Source organism: Balaenoptera borealis, assembly GCF_965194805.1.
Source record: "Balaenoptera borealis genome assembly, chromosome: 3".
In the NCBI taxonomy this organism is placed as follows: Eukaryota; Metazoa; Chordata; class Mammalia; order Artiodactyla; family Balaenopteridae; genus Balaenoptera; species Balaenoptera borealis.
Genome location: NC_138866.1, coordinates 4,550,091 through 4,573,150, shown reverse-complemented (window position 1 = coordinate 4,573,150; position 23,060 = coordinate 4,550,091). Strand labels below are relative to the sequence as shown.

The 23,060-nt window shown below is 60.5% G+C and overlaps 1 protein-coding gene across 9 annotated transcripts in view; it reads left to right on the top strand.

Moving 5' to 3' along the window:
• The window catches only part of EVL (Enah/Vasp-like), a 160,657-nt gene extending 137,682 nt beyond the window's left edge, over window positions 1–22,975 (top strand). For 2 of the 9 annotated variants that reach the window (XM_082387737.1, XM_082387736.1), the window contains exons 5-11: window positions 1,917–1,972; window positions 3,663–3,892; window positions 4,651–4,772; window positions 8,398–8,458; window positions 18,130–18,196; window positions 18,624–18,681; window positions 20,981–22,975. In XM_082387737.1, the coding sequence (XP_082243863.1) occupies window positions 1,917–1,972; window positions 3,663–3,892; window positions 4,651–4,772; window positions 8,398–8,458; window positions 18,130–18,196; window positions 18,624–18,681; window positions 20,981–21,287 (901 nt within the window). In that variant the 3' untranslated portion in view covers window positions 21,288–22,975. The other 7 variants (XM_082387735.1, XM_082387734.1, XM_082387738.1 and 4 more) reach the window with 7 other exon arrangements.
• The last annotated feature ends 85 nt before the right edge of the window (window positions 22,976–23,060 follow it).

The window sequence follows — 23,060 nt, the reverse complement described above, 5'->3', positions numbered from 1 at the left end:
TCCAGGCTATAGCATATGTCAGAATTTTCTAACTTCTAAAAAAATTTTTTTTTCTTTCTTTTTAAAGTCCATAATATTCCATCGTATGTATAGACCACATTTTTCTTATATTATTTTTCTTGCTTTGACATTTTGGCTATTTTAAATAATGCTGCTATGAACACGATTGCCCAGTAGATGAAGGTGGCAGCCTGGCAGCGAGTGGCCGAGACCAGTTCCCCTGACCTCTGACCTCAGAGGTTCCTTTTTATTAATTCCACTGGCCTGTCTTCTAGCCTCTCAGGAGTATAACATATTGCGGTTTACAAGGGGCTTTTACACACTTTGTCTCATTTTAATCCTCACGTTAGCCGTCAGGGGTTGTTACTACCCGTACTGTTTCTCACATGAGCCAACTGAAGCTCAGAGAACAGAAATGACTTGCCCAAAGTAAGCAAAACTTCGAAGCAGAACCAGAACTGGCCCCAGCTCAGCCCTGTGCCAGGTCCCAGGGCTGCCTCCACCCAGAGAAGGGCCTGGGTCCTAAACAGACCCTGCAGTTGCGCTCTCAGAACTGGTGAAACACCACGCACTTTATCTAACGCCCCCCGCCCCCCAAGTCCAGTGTTCCAGGCCGCTGGCTGCAGAGGGCCGTTCAGTTTTGTCTGCAGTCGACTGTGCACAGACCGAGCGACCCCGGGAGGTCAGTCTGTGAACCGCAGGCGTCAAACTGCAGAGCAGGGATCCTACTCCCCCTGCGTCCCTGGCAGTCACCACGGAGGGGGGCCCAGAAAGAGAGGAACTGCGTGGTGCCCAGCAGTGAGGTAGGGACTCTTTAGTGTCAAAAGGGTCTTTTTCATTATTTTTTAGATCTCGGGCATAATCCTCAGAAGAACCCCATGAAACCGGTGTTCTTATGCTTATTTATGGAGAGGAATCTGAGGCCCAGGAAAGGGAAATGACTTGCCTGTAATCACAAACCAGTGAATCCCAGAACGGGAACCAGAAAGCTCTCTACCTCTAAATGACCTTGCAGTAAACTCCGGGTCCCACTTGACCTTCCTCCAAGGTGAAAGCAGCTGGGCAGCCCCGTGTCGCTATTCCACACAAAGCGCATACTGAGCAGCTGCTACATGCACACCCCGGCCCCAGCCCCAGACGTGAGTGCGCTGTAAACCAGCGGAGCAGACGCATGGCCCACAGCCTCTCACCCTGGGGGCGCCCTCCCGCGTCAGAGCGCTGCTCAGCCCCGCGCCCCATTACAGGCCTTCAGAGTTGGCTCTCAACAGTTGACGCCCTGCTGCCACCCGGGCCCACATGACTCCTCGAGCCCCTCCTGCCCCAGCGTCTCAGCCCCAGGTTCTCTGGATGTATTTGTGGGTCAGTGTCTTCACTCGTCCAACCTTGAAGAGCAACCCAGGGCCGCTCATGCAAGGAGCTAGGAGGTTAGTCCCCGCAGAGGTAGACCCTGCACTACAGCGCAGCCAAATGGCCCTCCAGATGGAGGCCAGGCCGCAGCTGGATCAGTGGGAAAGGAGGAGGACGGGTAGCCTTAGTGTCCGCTTCTCTCCCAGCCAACGATGCCTGGCAGTTGTTCCAGGAAACTGAGCCAGGTGCGGTAAGAGTGGGTGCCCCTGAGGTCGAGTCTGTTGTGGCCATAGGCCCCCAAAAGCCAGGCGCGCTTGTCCAGCCTGGGGGAGAGCTTGGTCTGCCCAGGCGTCTTAAGACTCAGCGGGCTGCTGGCGCTCCCCTGTACTCTGCCTCTGGAAGCGGGGCGGCAAGCCCTGCAGCCGGAGCCCAGGGTGGGACGAGGCGAGCTCGTTGCTGAGCCCCCGGGGGCGCCGGTGAAGCCCAGCTCTGCAGCCTGGGCTCCGGCGCGGAGCCGCGCTGCTCTCTCTGCAGGAGGTCGGACCCGCTCTGCCGTGTTTGTTTTTCAGACCGGTGATGGAACAGCAACGCCAGGAGCCTCTGGAGAGAAGAGCCTCCGCCACAGGTGAGCGCGCCCCGCACCCCTGCCCGCTGGCAGCCCCCCCGGACGGCGCTCCGGGCCCGCTGGGAGCGCTGCGGCCGGCCGCTGGCTGCACAGGCCCCGGTGAGCTGAGCGTGGGGAAGCGAGGGGACGGAGCAGGGGTGCAGGGTTAGCTCAGCTTGGTCTAGCCTCTGGGCCTCCCCCGACTCATCCCCGGAGTAGAGCGTGTCTCAGGCCCTGGACTAAGTAAGGGCTGAGGACATAGCGGTGAACGAGGCGGCACCCCCTGCCCCAGGGAGCCCACTGTCCAGTCAAGGACACAGGCTAATGCCCCTGGATCACCGCAGGGCGCATGCAGTTACCGAGTCAGTGCAGGCGTGGAGGCACATGGAGGGGGCCCCGGCTGCCCTGGGGGTCAGAGGGGACCCCAGGGGAGGGGTGGCTTCAGTCCTGAATGGTGACTGGAACTCAGCACAGTAAAGCAGAGGGGTTTTCTGGGAAAGGGTAATGTTGATTAGTAAGTGTGGGACTTCATCACTTACAGAGCACTCCCACGTCCTTCGTTTCACTTAATTCTCCCGAGCCCTGTGAAGTAAGCAGGTGAATGTCTTCCTGTCTTACTGACGAGGACACCGGGCCCCGGCTGGGTGCAGAAGCCCTTGCTCGTGGCGGTGCTGGGCAGTGCCGCCCCCCTCAGCCAGGCTGCTGCACCCCTCGGGCTCCTGCCCCGCTCTGCCCCGCCCCTGCGTTACTGACGCGGGTCTCGCCCTGTCACCGGGTCACCCTTGTCCATCACTCCTGAGCAGCCTGGGTCCTTGGCACGGGCTCCAGGTGCGCAGGCCCAGCCCCCGCGGACCCGCTGCCCTGCGCACTCCCTCCCAGCGGCTCCTTCAGTTCCGCGGGGCCTCCTCCTCCCTCGCACTCACTCACCCTTCACCAAGCGTCACTCCTGCTCTTCTGTCCTGTCCCAGCACAGTCATCACTTCCCCAAGGAAGCCTTCCACAGACTTCTGGTCAGGTTGGAGCGCCTCCTCACAGGCCAAGGTGGCCCTGTGCACCTGCCCTTGGTGGCACTTGTCACCCTGCCGCAGTGACAGTTCTGCATTCATCCGTGTGATTGGTTTGCTGCTACCAGGCCATGAGCACCGTGAGCAGGGAGCCTGTGGCCGCTTGTCCCCAGCGCCCTGCACAGGGCCAGGCCTGCAGCGGAGGCTCGGGCGTTGGATGGTGGGCGGGGGACAGGGGACTGGCCAGCACGCAGCAGAGCTCCTGGACAGGTGCCCTGGTCTGCCCTGTGACCCACAGCTGCCTGCTGCCGTCCCCAGAGGCCAAGGGGCAGTCACAGTTGTATCTCAGGGACTAACAATTGCTGATGCCTAGGGGGGTGCTAGGAGCTGAGGAGAAACAGAGATGGAAAAAAAGATACAATTCGTGCCACCAAAGAGCTTCTTGTCCCACTGGAAGACCACAGTTGAGCAAGAGAAAGTTAGCGGAGCTCAAGGGCTGTTAAGCAAGTATGTGACGCTGGGTCCAGCCCGGCCCCCGAATGTAGGGAGAGACAGGAACATCGCCAGGTGCATCCTGCGGGGGCTTCCTGGAAGAGGCCACCTTGAGCTGTTCCTCGTCCCTCAGGGCAGTAGGCTGCCCTCTGTCCCTGCTCCCGGGGAGGCGCCCGCTGGGGGCTGGGCACTCACCGAGCCCACTGTTGTTTCAGGACCCACCCTCCCAGCGGGGCACCCCTCCGCTGCAGCCGGCGCCCCCCTCTCGTGTAGCGGGCCTCCACCCCCACCTCCACCCCCTGTCCCGCCTCCACCCACAGGGGCCGCCCCCCCTCCCCCGCCCCCCCTGCCAGCCGGAGGAGCCCAGGGCGCCAGCCACGACGAGGGCTCCGTGTCCGGCCTGGCCGCCGCCCTGGCTGGGGCCAAGCTGAGAAGAGTCCCACGGGTAAGTGTCCCGGGCCCCGGCAGGCGGGGGGGGGGGGGGGGCAGGGAGGACCAGGCTGGGGGACGGGTTTCTAACTGGCGGAGGGGCGGACCCTTTCTGGCCGTGGGGGAGAGCGCAGCACCGCCCTCCCCAGCCAGATGGCACCTCCCGCCTCCTCGGTCACAGTTACCCGGTTACTGAGACCACTGGGACAGGCAGGGCTGCGTGTGAGCCGTAAGGTGCCTCCCGTTACATAACCTGCTGCTGGTCCTTTACAAGCGAGGCAGGAGATCTCTGCCCTCGTAGGTGAGGAAACCGAGGTGCAGGCATGAACAGCTTGTTCAAAGCACGCAGGTCATCAGTTGCAGTTTGGACTCAGGCCCTGGGTCTCCTGCATTTAAGTCCACCAGCTCCCTCAGGCTCAGCTGGCCCTCCCAGCCTTCCACAGTGTCCTGGGAGGTGGGGCTTCTAGAAGGCCGTTCGTGTGGCTGTGGGATTAGGAGCACCTGGGATACGGAACTGTGCCTCCTCCCTCCTCAAGCCACGCTGGCCTTGGCAAGGGTGCTGACTGTGAGCCAGCGAACCTGGGGCGTGCCTGCCAACTGTGACCCTCCAGCCCCAGTCGCTCTCTGGACTCCAGCTCTTCCACCAGCAGGTGGGGTTGGGGGATTAGATGGCCTCGGCCCCTTCCAGCACTGCCATCACACGTGGCCCCGTCTCCCCTCAAGTGACGTCCTGCCACGGACACCAGACCGAAGCGCTTCGTCCTCTCCCCTTAGCCAGAAGATGCGTCCGGAGGCTCCAGTCCCAGCGGGACCTCGAAGTCTGACGCCAACCGGGCGAGCAGTGGGGGTGGAGGAGGAGGCCTCATGGAAGAAATGAACAAGCTGCTGGCCAAGAGGTGAGTGTTTAGGCTTCCCCCAAACCCAGCCACTTGTCAGGAGCTCCTGTTCCTCAGGGGAAAAGAGAAGCCTCGCCTGGCCGCAGGACCCATTGTCCCCTGGGTTCAGCCAAGCAGGGGGGACTATTCGTCGAGTTTTCCCTTCTCCAGGGGTCAGTCTGAGACATCAAGCCAAAAGGAGTCCTCTAAACTCTAAATCCGTCCTCATTTCTGTTTAACAAGTATTCGTTGAAACATTTGCCATGTATCAGCCTTGTCCTGAGCGGAGGAGAGAAATTTGGAGATAATTTCAGAGATAAATTCCGAGGGAAAAGGAGTATTCCCAGCGGTGAACGTATGATGAAGGGGCCCGTCCTGTGGGGGCCGTTACGGAGGACTCAGGAGAAGGGGTGCTGAGGTGGCAGGAGCCCAGAGGACGTTACCCCTCAGGGACAGAGCAGCAGTTCCCTCCCCATCACGCTCGGCTCTGCGGCCTCCGCCTCCATCCTCACCGGCACATGTGCCTCCAGCTTGCCCAAGGCCATCAGCCTGTCACTGCGGCTCTTGGTTGTTCCCCAACTGAATCCCAAGCAGATGGAGAGATCAGACAGCTCCCTCTCGGAAGGGTCGCAAAAGCTTGGGTCTTACTTGTAAATGTGGTGTGGCAGCGGGAATGCCCTGATGGGGTTCCCAGGGCCATGGCTCACCCGGGACCAGAGGACCCAGGAGTGGGCCTCACCTGTCAGCACGCTCCTTGTCCAAGAAAAGCAACGGCGGGGGCCTTGCTCCCCCGTGACCCCTCCTGCCTTCTCTCAGTCTCCAGGCTCTTCCCGCTGCCCCCGTGGCGGCTGACCCTGGGCGAGCGCTTTCCGTGCCGGGTCTTCAGTAAACCCACACGGCCCTGCGAGGACACGGGGGAGACAGAGGCCCCCAGGGTGCAGGTAGCTGGTCTGGCACATCTCGGCGGGGCCGGCCCAGGGCCCTGTGTGCCCAGCAAGGGAGGGCGCAGGGGGAGGGGAGCAGCCAGGTGGGTCCACGTGCCGTGACTAGAGGTGAGCCGGCGTCTGCGGCTGCGCAGTGCAGAGCAGCTCCAGGGAGCCGGGGGCGCTTCACGGAGGAGGTCCCGCGCGTCCTCTGGGCCGAGGCAGCAGCGGAGAGCGATCCCTGCAGAGGAGGAGCGGAGGTGGGTGCGGTGGGCGGAGTTACACCACCTGGAGAGGCTGGGACACCCCCCGCCAGAGCCCAGGACCTGGAGGAGGTGGACCAGAATGCAGGCTAGAGGGGAGAGCCCCGTGTGCACGTGCGTTAGATTCCGTTCCAGAGGGGCCTCGCATAAAAATAGAAGGTTCTTTAAAAAAGAAAGTGTTCACACTCTCCCCAAGTCCAACACCAGTGCGTTCCCAATAACAGCTTGGCCTAGATGGTTTAGACCGAATGGAGAGGAAGTTTCTGAGAACAGGAAAAGGCCGGCGTGCCAGGAGCCAGTGAGACACCAGAAGCTGGTGGCAGAGCCGGGCCCACCGAGAGCCCTCACCCTGCACGACCGGCAAGGGGCAGTCACGCTGCTCTTTGAAGCCCACCTCGGCGCAGGATGCTGGGTGGGGCCTACAAGGAGATGCGCTCGAGGGCTGCTTTTTTTTTTTTTAAGAAGATCTCTACTTCCACTTTGTACAGACAGCTAATTCTCTCTCTTAATCAGTTTGCGATGCTATAAAAAAAAAATCATGATGCATGGCTTATAAACAGAGAATTTTATTTCTCACAGTTCTAGAGAAGTCCAGGACTAAGGCACTGACAAATGCAGTGTCTGGTGTGAGCCCACTGCCTGGTCCATAAATGGCCATCTCTCTGCTGTGTCCTCACATGGTGAAAGGAGCAGGGAGCTCTCTGGGGTCTCTTTTATTTATTTATTTTTTTTTGGCTAGGCTCTTGTTAAAGCCCTTTTTTTTTATTTTTTAAATTGGGGTATAGTTGTTTTACAACGTTGTGTTAGTTTCTACTGTACAGCGAAGTGCAGTTCCCAGTGCCATACAGCAGGTTTTATTAGTTATCTGTTTTATACATATTAGTGTATACACGTCAATCCCAGTCTCCCAATTCATCCCACCGCCCCCTTCTCCCCTTGGTGTCCATACGTTTGTTCTCTGCATCTGTGTCTCTATTTCTGCCTTGCAAACAGGGTCGTCTGTACCATTTTTCTGGATTCCACATATATGCGTTAATATACGATATTTGTTTTTCTGACTTACCTCACTCCATATGACAGTCTCTAGGTCCGTCCATGTCTCTACAAATGACCCCATTTCGTTCCTTTTTATTAGGGCTTCTTTTTCTTATCTGTCAAACAAGCATAGTAACAGAGCTTAGCTGACCAAAGGTCCTTGCGGAGTTGCTGCCTCCTCGGGTGCTGAGGCCTGTCCCAGCAGTGGACCAGGCGGGGGAATCGTGTCGCTGGGAGCTGCTCGATGCCGAGCGTGTCCACAGACACTCAGCCCAGGGAATCTTCACAGGCCTGGAGGGGCCTGGTCTGCTGGATATCCTTAAAAGATTAAACGCAGGCTCTGGGTAGGAGCAGAATGTCACGGGCGCGGTGGCAGTAGCAGGCCAGGCAGGAGCTGGTGGTGCTTGCACGCAGCGTTGGGAGTGAAGACGGGCCAGACAGCCCAGAAACAAAGTGCAGAGCCAGAACTGAGCGGGAGCACTGCCATGAGGAAGAAGTCGGGGATGAGTCCCGGGTTTCTGGGAAGTGCCATGGGTGGGTGGACCTGTCCTTCCCGGGATGAGAAGATGAGGAAGGAGCCCCCCGGGGCCGGTCCCTAGACGGGGACAGCCAGCCGGTGGCCCTCACCCCCTTGACGGACGGCTCACCTCGTGAGCTCTGAGAGCTTTGTGTTCTGGTGGCTTCACCGAGTCGAGAACGCCCAGGGCCGGATCTTTGGAGAGTAGGAAGGGGTACGTGTGTGGATTTGGGAATTAGCCAGAGGTAGGCCACTACTGAGGCCAGAAAAGAGCAGCGAGTTTTCAGAGTGTCTGAGAAGGGGGCTCAGCCCTGCGGGGAGGTGCGCGCCGTGACCAGAGGGCGTCTGTTGGGTTCTTTCCTTCCTGCGCACGTGCCGCTCTTCGTGGTGTCCAGGTCGGGGAGGACATGGCTGCTGAGCTCTGAGGGAGGAGGAGCTTTGGGGTGACAGGGAAAGGCGTCCTCCTCCGTCCCGCAGGTGCCCTGCAGACGGGATGTCCCCAGCCTGACCTGTGGCGGGGGTAGCTCTCCTTCCTCTCGTGGCCAGGCCTTGAGCGTCCTGGGAGAACAGCGGCCACCCAGCCGAGCCCAGGTCCCCGGGGACCTGGACCGGGTGCAACCAACCTCCTCGGCCTTCAGGTGCTGTAGACAGACATGGGGTGTCCCCCAACCCCCCGCCTAGACCAGTTTTGTGTCCAGGGCCCTGGGACCAGCACAGAAGGCCTGGACAGTCACCCAGGCATCGCCACGGGCCAGATGGGTGCCTGGACAAGTCACCTCCTGCACACGAAACCGGGGTCAGGCCCCGGCAAGGAGTCTCTGAGCACCAAGCTGTGTCCGCACAGAGGCGGCGTCTGTTCTGTGTGGAAACCTTCAGGGCTGATTGTCTCTTCTCCCTCCTTGTGTTAGGAGAAAAGCAGCCTCCCAGACAGACAAGCCGGCTGATAAAAAGGAAGACGAAAGCCAAACGGTAAGCACACCCCACGGCCAGCCCACCCTGGCTTTCCCAGAGGTGTGAACAGACCAGGCCTGCGGGACACCGTATTTGGACGTACACGTGGTAGATACTTCGCCGGGTGATCTGTAGGAGGGCAGGGGGACACACAGGAGGGGGTGGTGCAGGGGGACAGGGCCTGTGGGCGCTCACGTCCGTCCCCGCTGCACCGGGTGGCAGGCCTGTGCTCACTGAGCATCTAGCAGACACTGCTCTGCTTTGGAGCTCGCAGCCTCGCAGGGAAGGCAGGTAAGAGAGAAGCAGGACCCGCCTGGGAGCGCCTTGAGGGAAAGGCCTGGAGGCTGGGGAGCTCAGAGGGGCCAGCAGACAGACCTCCTCAAGGGACTCGGGGGTTGGAGAATACAATCGCAGTAGGCAATGTCTGCTTGAAGACCAGGGCAGTTACTATTTTCAAATTATTTCTGTTCTTGAAAGGCTTCGCTTGAGTCCGTCAGTTCCAGCAGGAGCCGCAGGTGAGCTGGGCAGAGGAACCCGGCGCTCTGGCTCTTGTCCCGAGGGGGTCCTGGAGCCTAGTCTATCCACACAGATTCCAAGCACCCGCCGTCACTTAGGGTGGCTAACACCCTTTCCCTCTGTGTTAAGCTTTCCCTGTAAAAATAGACTCCTACTGAAACGGCTAAGTTTAGACCTTAACTACAGATGGCATACAGGTTGCATCTCGGCGGCAGGAGACAGAAGAAATATTACAACCACCAGGCGCCAGGGTACCGTGCCACCCCCGTCAGCAGGGTGAGGCTTACCGGGTGTGACCCCAGGGCTCCAGCCCTGCCAGCGGTCCTCCCTTCCCCTGATCCCCCCGCCTGGCACATGCAGTCCCCTCGGCCCCAGCAGCTAACTCCTGCTCGGCCTGCACTTCGCTGCGTAAACAGTACTCCCTGAGAAACAGGCTCCCGACCTCCAGGCTAGTAAGGCTCTCTACTCCTTGGACCCCGGGCCCCTCTCCCCACCAAGCTTCCCCTCTGCCCTCAGCACACACATTTTTGCTTGTTCAGACTCGCTCTTTCCTGCTGGATCGTGAGCCCTGTGAGGACGAGGCGTGCATCTTCCACTGTCCCCACGCCGTGCACAGAGTATGGAGTTCATCCAGCTAACTCCCCACTAATTTCTCAACTGCAGAGGCCTGTCTGGCCAGGAGCCCAGGAATAATTACAGGTCTCCAAAGGCGGCGGCCGGTTCCCGCCATCACAGCTCCAGCCCCCATACCCAACCTCCCTACTCCCTGGTCTCCAGGAAGAGTGGGTTTCAAATCCCAGGGACCCAGGAGAAATCTTTGACCCCAAGGGTAGAGTTTTCTTCCTCTGACTCCCCTTTTTCTTTTCTTTCCTTTTTTAAGAAACCTGGTCACTGGGAGTTCTGTTTGCCTTGGTCTCCCACAGTCAGGAGCAGCCTCTTCCAGGGCAGGGTTAGGGCAGTTCCACACACCAGAGCAGGTGCCGCGTGGACGGAGACACTGGAGACTGGCTTTTCTTCTTTCTTTTTTCTCTTTTTTTTTTGTTTTTTGGCCACGCTGTGCGGTTGGCGGGATCTGAGTTCCCCGCCCAGGGATTGAACCCGGGCCCTCAGCAGTGAGAGCACCGAGTCCTAACCACTGGACCGCCAGGAATTCTGTGACTTTTCTTTTTTATACTTTTCAGTGTTTTCCAGATCCTCTTCATTGAACGTGTACTAGGTTTATAATTAATGAGAAACAAATAAGCATTAGTTAAAGAAGGAAGGCGCCCCAAATGTGGAGTCAGATGGCTCAGGCGGGTGCTCTGCCACTTGCTGGCCGCAGGCCAATCATGTCACTGCTCTAAGGACGTGTTCCATGGCATGAAAACACAGCCCCCAGGTGCTGGGCCGGCAGCCTCGGGGCTCTACAGCTGGGGCAGGGGTGTGGGCGCAGAGCCCCGTGCGCTGGGAGGGAGGATTCTTATTAACTGTTTTTGAAATAATAATAGGATAACATTAAAAACAACTTTCTGATTTTTTTCAGTTACTCTAACTTCACCCATAATGGCTTTCATTCTTGCCTGTTTCCTCTGGGCCCTGGTCCCCACGCATATGTGTTGATTTATATAATTTCATTTATTCCATGCTTTAAACGAGAGCCCTCAGGAGACTTGTCCTGAGACCCATGCCTAGCACATTCTTTTGCCCCTGGATTAGCAACTGCCGGGTTCATTCAGTCACCGCGCAGATACAGGGTGGGGGGTTCCTGATGGGTCTGACAGGTGCCAGGTCTGCTCTCGGTGCGGGACCAGGCGTGAGCAGTCGTGGTCCTGGCGCTCACAGGCTCGCGCTAGGCGGAGTGGGCGTGGTGGGTCCTGATTGGAGCGCTGAGCCTGGAGTCCTGGCCCTGGAGGTGGCCGTGAGCATCCGAGAGCCCTCACCCCATGCCTCGGGTGGACCAGATGGGAAGCAGGGTTGACGTGGGCAGTGGCAGAAGGCGATTCTTGGCTTTGGTCAGCATTATGCTAGGTCCGTCTCGTCAGGTCGGCTGGCTGTCTCTGGTCAAAAGCGCCAGGTAGCAACTGTATGTGTTTTGCTTGAGAAAAATGGAGGAATTATGATTACTTAATAAATGCCATTTTCCTACGAGTGTAGAATCTTTCCAAAATATGTGTGATAATAAACATCAGCTTGTATTACTGCTGCCTTACTCACCTCCATTACAAGTGTCGCCACAGACTTACTCCACGGGCAGAGCAGACACACGCGGGCCGCCTTCGTGGGGCCCCGCTGGGGGCCAGGCGCCGGGGGTCCTGGGTGGGTAGGACACGGCCTCTGTGCTCAAGGGAGGACACAAGAAGCCGACTGTTGACAAAGAAAGTGCTGAGGGCAGAGACAGAGCACCAGGGCCCAGAGCCCTGCGAGAGCTCCCAGGACAGGCGGCATCTGCCCCGAGCTCTGAGAGGAGCGGGCGTGCAGGACAGAGACGCGCAGCGGCCGTGTCTGGGGGATGGTGGGGCGCACGGGCGGGAGGCTCGGGGCTCCGCCTGGACCACTGGTCAGCGACATTGATGAACTCGTAGGCTGGTTGGGCTAAAAATAACCTTTAGAGCATTCTGAATTTTTTTTTTTTTTTTAATTTTTGGCTGCATTGGACCTTCTTTGCTGCACGCGGGCTTTCTCTAGTCACAGTGAGCAGGGGCTACTCTTCGTTGCAGTGCGCGAGCTCTCGTTGCGGTGGCTTCTCTTGTTGCAGAGTGCGGGCTCTAGGCATGCGGGCGTCAGTAGTTGTGGCACGTGGGCTCAGTAGTTGTGGCTCGCGGGCTCTAGAGCGCAGGCTCAGTAGTTGTGGCGCACAGGCTTAGTTGCTCTGCGGCATGTGGGATCTTCCCGGACCAGGGCTCGAACCCGTGTCCCCTGCATTGGCAGGCGGATTCTTAACCACTGCGCCACCAGGGAAGTCCCTACATTCTAAATTCTTAACGCTTCCTCCTCTCCTGTGAAAGAGCAGTGAAGTGCCGGGGTCCCTAGGACTCAGGCTGTGTCCGCGCCCAGCCTTGACCAGCAGGGCTGACCGCAAGCAGGCTCCTCCCAGGGCTGCGGAGGTCCCGGTGGACAAGGGGTGGCAGCGCCTCGTGAGGGACAGTGAGTCTGTGGGCAGCGCCGGGCCCGGGCCACGTCCACTGTGTCTCCCGGCAGCCTTCTCCTTCCCTGACTTCCGTGGGGTGGACCGCCTCCCCACCACGACCTGGGGTTTTCACTGGTGAATCGTATTTGTTGTTTCACTGATTATAAAAATAATGTATGTTCGTTGGCTAATTTGGAAAACTGAGGTCTTCTAGATGACCTGGCCCAGAGGTCCCCCACCCAGCCGGCCTTCCTAAGCAGGCCGACGGCAGAGCCTTTCCCTTCCATTTCAGGAAGAGCCGAGCACCTCTCCATCTCCGGGGACCCGAGCAGCCAGCCAGCCCCCCAACTCCTCAGGTAAGGCGCACCGCCCTGCCGGCGCCAGCACGAGGTCTTAGCACAGGAGGGGCTCTTACAGGAAGGCGATCTGATCCCACTGCCTCACTTGACGGTGAGCAGAGAGGCTGCGCTGGTGGGGGCTCCCCGCCATCTTCGCGGCCTCCGCGCTGAGCCTCAGCAGGGCAGGGGCACCCTGGAGGAAAGACCGCCCAGTCTAAGCCTCGCGTTTCCCAGCCGGCCTGCCGGCACCTACCGAGTGGCGTGGGAGATTGTGCCCTGGGGCTCAGGTTCCCGGCCTTGGGCCCGCGCTCCGAAGAGGAGCACGGAAACGTCACGTTCCTGCTCCCTGCAAAACGCCAGCTGTGGCCCACGTTACAGTGATTACCAGTGCGTCTTGCTCACTGAGGAGTCAGCCAGACAAGGCGGTCCTGAGCCCTGCTCAGAAATCCCCCAGTCTGAGCTCTGCGACGGGGGGATGCGATTAGAAGAGTGCCTTGAGGCTCCACAGTGGGGAGAAGCCACTGCAGTCAGTCGCTCGTCCAACATTTCGGTGTCTGCTCTGAGCCAGGCCTGCGCTCCTGAGCACGTGGTGCGGTGCAGGGTAGGGAGAGGCGGAGGGGAAATAGGCGCCCCCGCCGCCAGCCGGTGGAGGGAGGCTCCAGGTGTTGGCTGCTCGCTGGGGCACGGCTCTGCCCCGCACGGGCCTAGCGTCCTGACTCTGTTGGCGCGTCTGCCTCCCTTGCGAGGCCGTGGTCCGCGTCCTCTCCCTCTCAGGCAGTGCCCCCACAGTTCTTGGTGAGTGACTGCATGAACACCTCACAGCCAGGTGGGTGGGTTACGTGTTTCCCAGTCGAGGAGGTTGAGGCTCAGTGTGTTGAAGTGGTTTCCTCCAGGCCGCATGTCTGGGCCCTGGACGTGGCCCCAGCTCTCGTACCTGCCCTGCAGGCCCAGCGTGGGTCCGTCGGCCTGCACGGTCTCCAGGCTCAGCTCAGAGTGGTTGGCCCCCTGCTGCCCCAGGGGTTTTCCTCCTGCCTCTCTGCTCATCCTGCAAAGTCAGTGAATTCTGTCCAGCTCAACAAATCTCTTGAAGTAAAGTGAAATGTAGTTTAACACCACTTAAAAAAGAAAAAGGAAAGACAAATCAACTTTGAAGCCCAGGTTGGGAAAGAACCAGCTGCAGTGTCAGGGGGAAACCAAGGAGTCAGGGGACAGGGGGTGCACGTGGGTCATGGGCCTGGCCCCTGAAAGCGAACGTGGACCCCGGGCTGCCCTGAGAGTGTCCTGGTGGGGGGCCTCCTGTGCCCTGCTCGGCCCACTGCTGGAGTCACAGGTCGCCTCTAGAAGTTGTAGTTAAGAGGTTCCCTGACCAGTTGGCGCACATTCCAAGGAGAGACCCGGTCATGGTGAGAGGACTCGAAACCAGGCCACAGGTCAAGGTTAACCGAGTCGAGGGAACAGAGGCTCATGTCCTGAGGTGGGGGAGACGCCGGGTGACAGCAGGGCCGTCTGCACCCTGCCAGGGCCGCCTGGGCCAAAGGGGACTGGAGTAAGGAGCCGGGTCTCAGCTGTGACGGGGGAGCACGGGTGGGGCCTCCTGCCCGGGACGCTGCGGGATGGGGGCCGCTGAGCGCCTGCCCAGCTCTGAGGCGCTTCATCCGTGACGTGAACCGACAGAGGCCGGCCGGAAGCCCTGGGAGCGGAGCAGCTCGGCGGAGAAGCCCGTGTCCTCCTTGCTGTCCAGGTGAGCTGCCCCGGGAAGGCCGGCCCTGCACCCGGGTCGGTGGGCCCAGGCGGGCAATGGCACCAACTCACCTCTCTGTTGCATTCCGTTCCACCGCACAGAACCCCGTCTGTGGCCAAGAGCCCCGAAGCTAAGAGCCCCCTTCAGTCGCAGCCTCACTCTAGGTACCGAACAGCCCCGCCTCCGGGGTCTCCTTTGTCCCCTGCCCATGACTAACACCCCGGATCCCACCCGTTGTCCTGTCATCTAACAGTCGGCTCTGGGAAAGGGTGGCCTGTGCTTCGTCAGGGACAGGGCAGGCCAGCTGCTTCCTGTCTTCTCCTAGACAGAGGGCCGGAGGCCAGGGGAGGGGAGTGACTGTCCAGAGAGGCAGCGAGGTGGAGCCGGGATCGAATCCCAGCTCTGGCCTCGCTAACTGTGACACCGGGCGAGCCTCCACTCCTCCCCCACGCCGCAGGGGGGTCTGTTCATTCCTCCCGCACAGGGCGGCCACGTGTGGACAGCAGGTGGACACGGGAAACCTTCGGCAGCCCTGGCCGCATCCCGCATCCCGCAGCTCAGAACCCCGGGGGCTGGCCCAGCGCCCCGCCTCCTCTCCTTCCTCTGCCTTTTCCCCAGAGATACGCTGACCGTTTTTCCCAAACCAAAAGCTGATGTGATAACAGGATGGGTTGTTTGAAACTGAGGTCGCCCAAAAAATCAGAGAGACTGTCACACAGTAACTATGGGCCAAGTGTGGCCTGAATTTGCAGGCTTCTAGAATCCGTACTAAGAAGTGTTTTCAGTGCCCATCACAAATCGAAGGGGAACAGCCCAAATCCCAGAGCAGGTGGAGTTTGAGCCTGGTCTTGCCAAATCAAACAAGGTGACCAGAGAGAGCTCCAGCCGGCCCAGCAGGAATGGTGATGACAGATGCGGGTGAACAGGGATGAGGGGTCTCGGCGGCAGCCAGGATTTGTGGAGGGCCTTTGTCAGCCAGGCTCTGAGCTGGGCCCTGCAGGTCCCTGCCTGCGAGGAGCTCATTTTCCTGTTGGAAAGGCCCGTAAATAAGACAACTGAGTTCCGAGAGGTGCTCTGGGGAAGACATAGAGGGCCGCGTGGTGGAAGGTGCCGGGGACAGGGGTGCTTTAGCGAGTGGGCCTCTCAGAGGTGGCATTTGAGTTGACCCGGGTGAGAGGGAGCCTGCCCCGTGGAGATTGTGGGGACGGCCCTCCAGGCTGAAGGAGTGGTAAGTGCTAAGGCCCTGAGCCTGCCACCAGCCTGGCAAGTTCAAAGAACAGAAAGTAGGCCATTGTGACTGGCAAGTGGTAGGACGTGGGGAGGGCAGAGGGAGGCACATTTAGAGGAGCAGGAAGGAGCCGCACGGTGAGAAGCGTGGATTTTGTTCTGTGTGTGGGCCCCAGTCTCCAAGCTCCGAGCAAAGGGCGCCGCGATGGAGTCGCTCTCTGGGCAGCTCGCTCCGGCTGTGAAGCGGGAGGCGGACCGGAGCCGGGCGGGAGCCAGAGCAGCCGGGGAGGCGAGGCGGCCGGGGCTGACCTGCAGCTCCCAGCAGAGCTAGCTGCTTCCTGGTCGTGGAGTAAGGACGGGCGGCCAAGTTGTGAGGGGCCAGGCGTCCCTCACAGGGCAAGAGCATTGTCCAGGGCATTCGCACACGTAAGAGGGCCCCCGGCTGCGAGCCAGAGCGCTTCTCTAGACTCACAGACGGGGCGGGTGCCGCAGGGCTCACGGAGCTGTCGGGGTCACCATCGGGGGGACTGTCCAGGTCTGCAGATTGGGGACCGAGGCCCAGAGAGGTGAAGCGGTTTGTCCGGGTGACCGGAAAACTGCTCTTGGAACAGGGACTTGAACGTGCAGGATGGGTGTGACGGATCCAGGGATCTCGGGCTGGACCTCTTTCCACATCCAGAGTTACTTACAGACTCAGTCAGAACCACAGTTATTGAGTTCATCCAGGAGGGGTGCAGGAGCACTTTCTTTTTCTTTTCTTTTTTAACCCAGGTTTGTGCACTGGACCACTAAAATTTTATTTACATAGCATTCAGTGGGGTTTTTTTAATCCAGCTTTATTGAGATATAATTGACATCTAGTGTTGTGTAAGTTCAAGGTGTACAACACTGTGATTTGATATATGTATGCATTGTAAAATGATTACCACAGTCAGGTAAGTTAACGCGTCCATAACCTCACACAGTCACCTTTTTTTGTACGTGTGTGGTGAGAACTTTCAGATCTACTTTCTTCGCTCCTTTCAAGCATACGATACAGTATCGTTAACTATAGTTACCGTGCTGTACGTTACACCCCAAGAGGGTACCCCTCTTATTAGTGGAAGTGTGTGCCCTTGGACCACCTCCACCAGTTGCGCCCCTCCCTGCAGCCCCTGGCCGCCACGAGTCTACTCTCTGTTTCTGAATTTGGCTTTTCTAGATTTTACATATAAGTGAGATCATGCAGCATTGGTTTTTCTCTGTCTGGCTTATTTCACTTAGCATAATGTCCATGTTGTCACAAATGGCAGGGTTTCCTTCTTTCTTGTGGCAGAATACTCCATTATATAACTCTGTGATGTACATATGTGCACGTGTGTGTATATACACTCACACACGCACATAGATACAGACATGACATCTTCTGTCTCCATTCATCTGTCAGCGGACACTTGGGTTGTTCCCGTGTCATGGCAGTTGTGAATAACACTGCAGTGAACGTGGGGGTGCAGCTGTCTCCTGGGACAGTGATTTCATTCCCTTCGGCTGTGTACCCAGGGGTGGGATTGCTGGCTCATGTGGGCGTTACGTTCTTAATTCTTTGAGACCCCTCCACACTGTTCTCCATCGCGGCTGCACCAGCACTTTAGTTTTCATGCTAGTTCTCCTTCATTGTGGAGAACACCAGCCCTCGACTTCCCCAGATGGACCTAATCTGTACAGTGGCCCCTGGTAGCCATGCCAGTCCGCCAGGTCGATGTCTGTCCACCAGCTGTCACGTCCACGATCCCTGCAGCTGGCTCTGGCCACATCATTTCCCTGAAGCTGACTTTCTCTCCACGTGGGGACAGAAAGTGGATCCAGAAAGTGTACCCTCAGCACCATGGTCCTGCTTTGAAAGGCCAGGTGGTTATAGACGAGTGTTTGCTAAGATTTCCTTCCTTCCTCCCTTCCTCCCCTCCTCCCCTCCTCCCTCCTTCTGTCCTTCCCTCCCCTCCTTTCTTCCACTGGTGGGATATTAGTTCCCCGACCAGGGATTGAACCTGGGCCCCGGCTCTGAAAGCAGCAAGTCCTAACCACTGGACCGCCAGGGGATTCCCTGCCAAGATTTTCCAGGGAGGATTCATGTGCAAGAGACATTAAATTTCAAACCAGCTAACCTTAGTGCAGAAGAGTCAGAGAAGGACAGTCCCCAAAACTGAAACCTTTGCCTGAGAAGAGCAAAACCACATCCAAGGACATTTCCTGAAGTAATTACACACCAGGGCCTGTTACCAACACCAGGGACACATGTTTGTGTCAGAAGTGGGTGCATTTAGGATGAGTGTTTAAGAGTTTTGCAATTTTGTCTCGTATTTAATGCCATCATTACTGGTTTTCCCCAAGCCTCCGTCAAGCCAGGAACGTAGACCCTCACGCTGAGGACCAGCTTATCGGGGTCCCTTTCCAGGGGAGGCAGCATGTGATGCTGTCCGCTTACGTGGCCGCTTCTGTGTGAGAGCTGTCAAGTCAGCAGACCCCGAGTCCTGACTCTTGGGTTGGGAAATATGGTCACGGTATCCACAAGCCCCTCTCGAGGTGGAGACAGGGCACTAGAGTCCTTTTCAGGTAGCTAAGGAGCGGCCAGAGGTAAAAGCAGAAAGCGTTTGAAGGACTATGGGAGAGGGCAGGGCTGGGCCCGCAGCGGGGAGGCGCCAGGGCGCCGCTCAGTCTCCCAGCACGGGGGGCGCCTGCCGGGCCCCAGCGCCCACCTGACCGCACCCTGCCGCCCTCTCCCCAGGATGAAGCCGGCGGGAAGTGTAAACGACGTGGCCCTGGATGCCTTAGATTTAGACCGGATGAAACAGGTGAGTGTGTCCTTTCCGGAGAGGCTGTGAAGGAGCCAGAGGCTGGGGACTTCTCGGGGCGCGTGGGCAGGCAGGCCTGCCCAAGAGGGCCACATGCGGCTGCCAGCAGTCCGGGAGCCGGCGGTGGGGGAGGGGACACGCGCAGCGTCGGTCCCCCCGTCCCTGTCCTCACCAGGAAAAGGCTCTGGGCGCTCCCGGCCCGCATCGGGGGCTTCCCCTTCCGGGCACCCCCGGCTCCTCCAGAGTATTTCTGAGGCGTGGGCGGGTGTCCCATCTCCCACTCACACACCCTTCCCCGGCTTGGGGAGGGAGCCGAGAACACGGGGGGACGTGGGCAGGGGTGAGGGCTGTGGCGCTGCCCCTGCCCCTCGATCAAGGCCACTTCTCTGCTGTCTGTCCCTTCACTCTGAGGCTCTGCTCCCACCAGGAGATCCTCGAGGAGGTGGTCCGCGAGCTCCACAAAGTGAAGGAGGAGATCATCGACGGTGAGTAGAGGGCCCGTGCCCCCGGGCATCGCCCTGAGCCGGGGCCGCACCCAGCGTCCTTAAAGAGGGAGGCCTGCCTGTGCCCAGGTCGGCCATCCGGGGCCAGGAGGCCTGGGGCTCGTACCGGCATGGGGGCGGGGGTCAGTCTTCCTCCCAGCGGCCACCACCACCCCCCCGAGTCTCTGAGCAAGCCGAGGCTCAGGAAGATGAAGCGCCTTGTCTACGGACCGGCACGCCCCGCTGGTCTGCCGCCTCAGTCTGAGTCTTCAGCTCCCCCAGGCTCCTTCCCAGGATTAGCCGGCGGCGGCGGGGAGAAAGAGCCGAGAGCGCATTCCCCAGCCGAGAGCAGCCCTGAATTACCTGTTGCTTTGCTCAGCATCTGTGGACTTAGATTACTTTTTTTTATTCTGCCACTTCTGATCACTGGGTTTGGGGTTATAAGGGTAACCGCTGCCTTCCCAGAGGTTTAGGGGTCCAAGAAGCCACAGAATTACCTATGGGCCTGACCTAGTTCACAGCCTGCTTGGCCTGGCCTAGGGGAGCAGGCATGTGGCTCCAGAGGCAGGGCCTCGTCACAGTGAATCACGTCCGTCCTTCCGGTCCCCACCGGAGCCTTTGATAACGGCTGGCTCAGATCTGGAGCCAGAGGAAAAGGAAAGGTTCGGGCAGGGCTGGCTCCGCCCAACAGAGCAGTGAGGTACAGCCTGGCGCCCACACCCCTCCCCGTCCCACCTGGTGGGTGCTGGTGACCGAGGGCCGCCAGACACTGGAGGAGAGGAGAGGTGGCTGGGGACCTGCGTGGGGCGCCAGCAGAGCCAGACGCCCGCCCAGGGCTGGGTGACGGCCACACCCTGTCCTTGACCCAGCGGAGGGCACTCAGTTCCTGTTTGCCGAGTCCCCCCACAGGCCTGGGATGGGCAGATAAGGAGTTAATGAGTGAAGAGCGAGAGCAGAGCCGGAGAGGAGACACAGAGGCCAACTATTAACCCTGCTCTAGTGCTGGGCGCTCCCACCTCTGCAGGGCTGCTTGTGGGGCCTCAGGACCAGGGCTGCTTGTAGGGCCCCAGGACCAGGGCTGCTTGTGGGGCCCCAGGACCAGGGCTGCTTGTGGGGCCCCAGGACCAGGGCTGCTTGTGGGGCCCCAGGACCAGGGCTGCTTGTGGGGCCCCAGGACCAGGGCTGGTGTGGGGCCCCAGGACCAGGGCTGCTTGTGGGGCCCAAAGCAGGGCTGCCAGCCAGCCCGCCCGCTAGCGAGCAGGGGGCACAGGCCTCGAGGGAGGGAGCCAGTGGGTGTGGGGGGCCCCCGTCTCTGCACCTGCCACAGCGCGGCCGCGGTGGACGCAGCCTCTGGGGCGGCCAGCTGAGAGGCCGGGGGAGATGTGGGCCATGGGGGGCTCCTGGAACCCTCCCCTCGTTCCCCTGCTGCTGGAGACGGGCCCGGCCCTCAGCTCCCTCTCCTGGCCTTCGGCTCCAGGCCCCCTGGGGTCTGTCTGGGCAAAGGCTCAAATCTGGGGGAGGACCCTAAGAAGGGGGAGAGGAGCAGGAGAAGCCCCTGCCCCCTCCAGATGGGGCGAGCCCAGTCCCGGGAGGCAGGGCGTGGGAGCCCTACCGCCCTGCTCGAGGTCACCGACTTGATGCTGCCCCTGTGGGCGGGGTGGGGGGGTTGCCGGTCCTCCGACCAGAGCTGGGCTGCCTGCCGGCCCCTTACCAGCTCGTCCTCTGACGGGGAAGGGGCAGTGCCACCCTCGAGGGACTGCCAGCTCACAAGAAACGGTAGATGAGACCCGCAGAGGGCTTTGCTGTCACCCTAGAGTCTGCCAGAGCCTGCTGCGCTGCTTGACCTCTGGCCTGTGGCTCATGACCTCCGGAGGCCTGGGGGGCAGCGGGGCGGCTCTCGGGAGACGACAGAGCGGGGCAGACACCTGGCGGGACCTGACCAGGGCGGGGGGACGGCACCTGAGCCTCCTCTCCCGCCCTGTCCCTCAGCCATCAGGCAGGAGCTGAGTGGGATCAGCACCTCGTAGGTCGCTCGGCCCCCGACGCCGCCCGGGACCCGGTCTAGCCGAAGGCAGGGACAGCAAGGAACCCAGCGCCCCAGGCCTCCAGCACACACGAGCACGCACTGAAGCTAGGATGTGCTTCGTTTAAAAGTCTTAACCTGTGATAAAATATTAAAATGAGGAAAAAAGTTCAGCTCCTGGATTTTTTTAGATTCAACCTGACACAGAACACCAGGCCTATCGCCTTTTTTTGTATTTTATATTTGCCTATTTAAGTGTACATTCCTTTCGGTTTATAGAGAAGATACCCCGAGTCAGTCACGCGCCTCGTTAGATGGTTTCGAGTTTTCTCCTAGGTGCCACCGGGAGCCGCGGCCGCTTCCACACGGCTCCTTCCCGGCGTCCTGGTGGTTAGGGTCTGCCCGCGCACCAAGCGGTTTGTGTCCACGTGGTAATAAACGCTTACCGTCCACACCCGGGCTCCGACTCGCTCGCTCTTGGCGGCTCCCGGCCGGGGAGGCCTCTTTTGGGGGAAGGGCCCACGGCAGTGGCGGCCGTGGGTGCGAGGCTGGGCTGACTCAGACGCGAGGGGGGACGGGCCGCTGAGCCGGGCAGCTCAGGCACTGCCGGCGGGGGGCCCAGGAGCCGCCCCCCAGGGCCTCCTCCAGGGAGACGGGCCCTGAGTGGCGCCTGGAACGTCAGAGGGGCCAGGAGGAGGCACCTGCTTAACCTCCCCCGCCGCGCAGAGGGGCGCCCCGTGACCCGGGCCCAGCAAGGCGGGCAGGGAAGGCCTCCGCCCTGCCCCGCAAGTCTCCTGCAGCCCCCAGGGAGGAGCACAGGTCCCCGCCTCCGTGGCAGGAGGAGCAGCCCATGTGCCCACCTGAGGCACTTCCCAGCACTTCTCAGACCGCGCAAGGTCCCCGTTGGAGCCAGAGAGGGTCTGGCTCTCCGCCTTGGCGACTGCTGCCCCTGAGCCAGGAGTGAGGCCCCAGCCAGTGGAAAAGCTTTGGCATGCTGTGACCATCCCACAGGCACCACGACACAGTATGCCCAGGCGCTGGCCCAGCCGTCCTCTGGGGGCCACGGGAGGAGGGCCCCCAGTCTGGCTCGTGACAGTGGGACTGTTTTCTGGCCAGGCTCTGGACACACCGTCTCACTGAGTGCTCCCAGCAGCCCTGGGACACAGGAATAGGGCTGTTCTGCCAGTTGGGAGGTGAGCGGCTTTAACCCACAGCTCCATGAGCCGCTCTCCGGGCTCCTTCCGCCTCCCGCCATCCAGGAATCCTGTCGCCCTGGGGCCTCGGGGAGGGAGTGCTGGCAGGTGGTGATGGGGTGCTGTCCTCTTCCCAGGCAGCTGCCTCTCAAGAGAGTTGTGCCAGACCCCTGCCCTGGGCCCACCTTCAGCTCTGGGTGAGGCCCAGCCATGACTGTCCCGTCGGCAGATAAGCTCGCTGGCGGACACGGAGAGCTCGCAAGGCTCAGCTGGGCTCTCTGGGGCTCCCCTGGGCCCAGGCCAGCCTGTGTGCACAAGGAGGGGCCGCCTGCCCAGGCTCAGAGCCGCACTGCCCTCCCACAGCCAGCCCAAGGGCCTCTTCCCCGGGCCATCTCAGTGGTCAGACCACCCGGGGACAGGGGTACCTGGCACACGCGCGGCCACTCCCAGCCCTGAGCAGGAAGTCCTTGCTCAGCAGCTGCCCGGTCTCAGGCACCTGAGACCTTCCTCCCCTCCCAGTTGTGCCTTCCTCCCAGCCCTCTCTCTCCCGGGTCAGCTAAGGCAGCCCTGCCATGCCCGCCCCTGGGCCGTGGTCCTCAGCCTCCCCAGCCTCAGGGCTCCAAGGGGAGGCCATCTTTGCCCGGCCGCTTCCTCTGGCAGGGAGGGCCTCGCCCAGGCATCCCTCGTGCTGCCCGCCTGCCTCTGGGAGACCAGAACCCACACCCCGACACGGCCCCTGGGCCAAGGGGCTGACACCAAAGATGCCTCCCCACCTCTCAGTTGGGCCATTAGTCCTCAGCACAGTCCGGACGAGCCGCGTCCCGCTTCGCAGAGACACCAAGGACACCAGCCTGCTTCCGTCAGAGCCCTAGCTCACGGGCAGGCACCCGTCGGTCCAGCCGCCTGTGCACCCGCCATCTGCCTGGCCTGTGGTACCTGTTCTCCTCAAGCCCCACGTCTGAGTTGGTGGGGGTGAGGGCCCGAGGTGCAGCAGGAGCTCGGCGGGTGCGGGGGGTGGGGGGTGGGCAGGGTTGTGGCGGGAGCGGGGATGTGGCCCAAGGACCACGTGGATCTCTGCCCACACCCCCAAAACCGGCCACTCAATGACCGGGCCCCCGGGGAGGGCTGCCCCAGAGCGAGGAGCGCAACCTCAGGCCCTGCCGGCC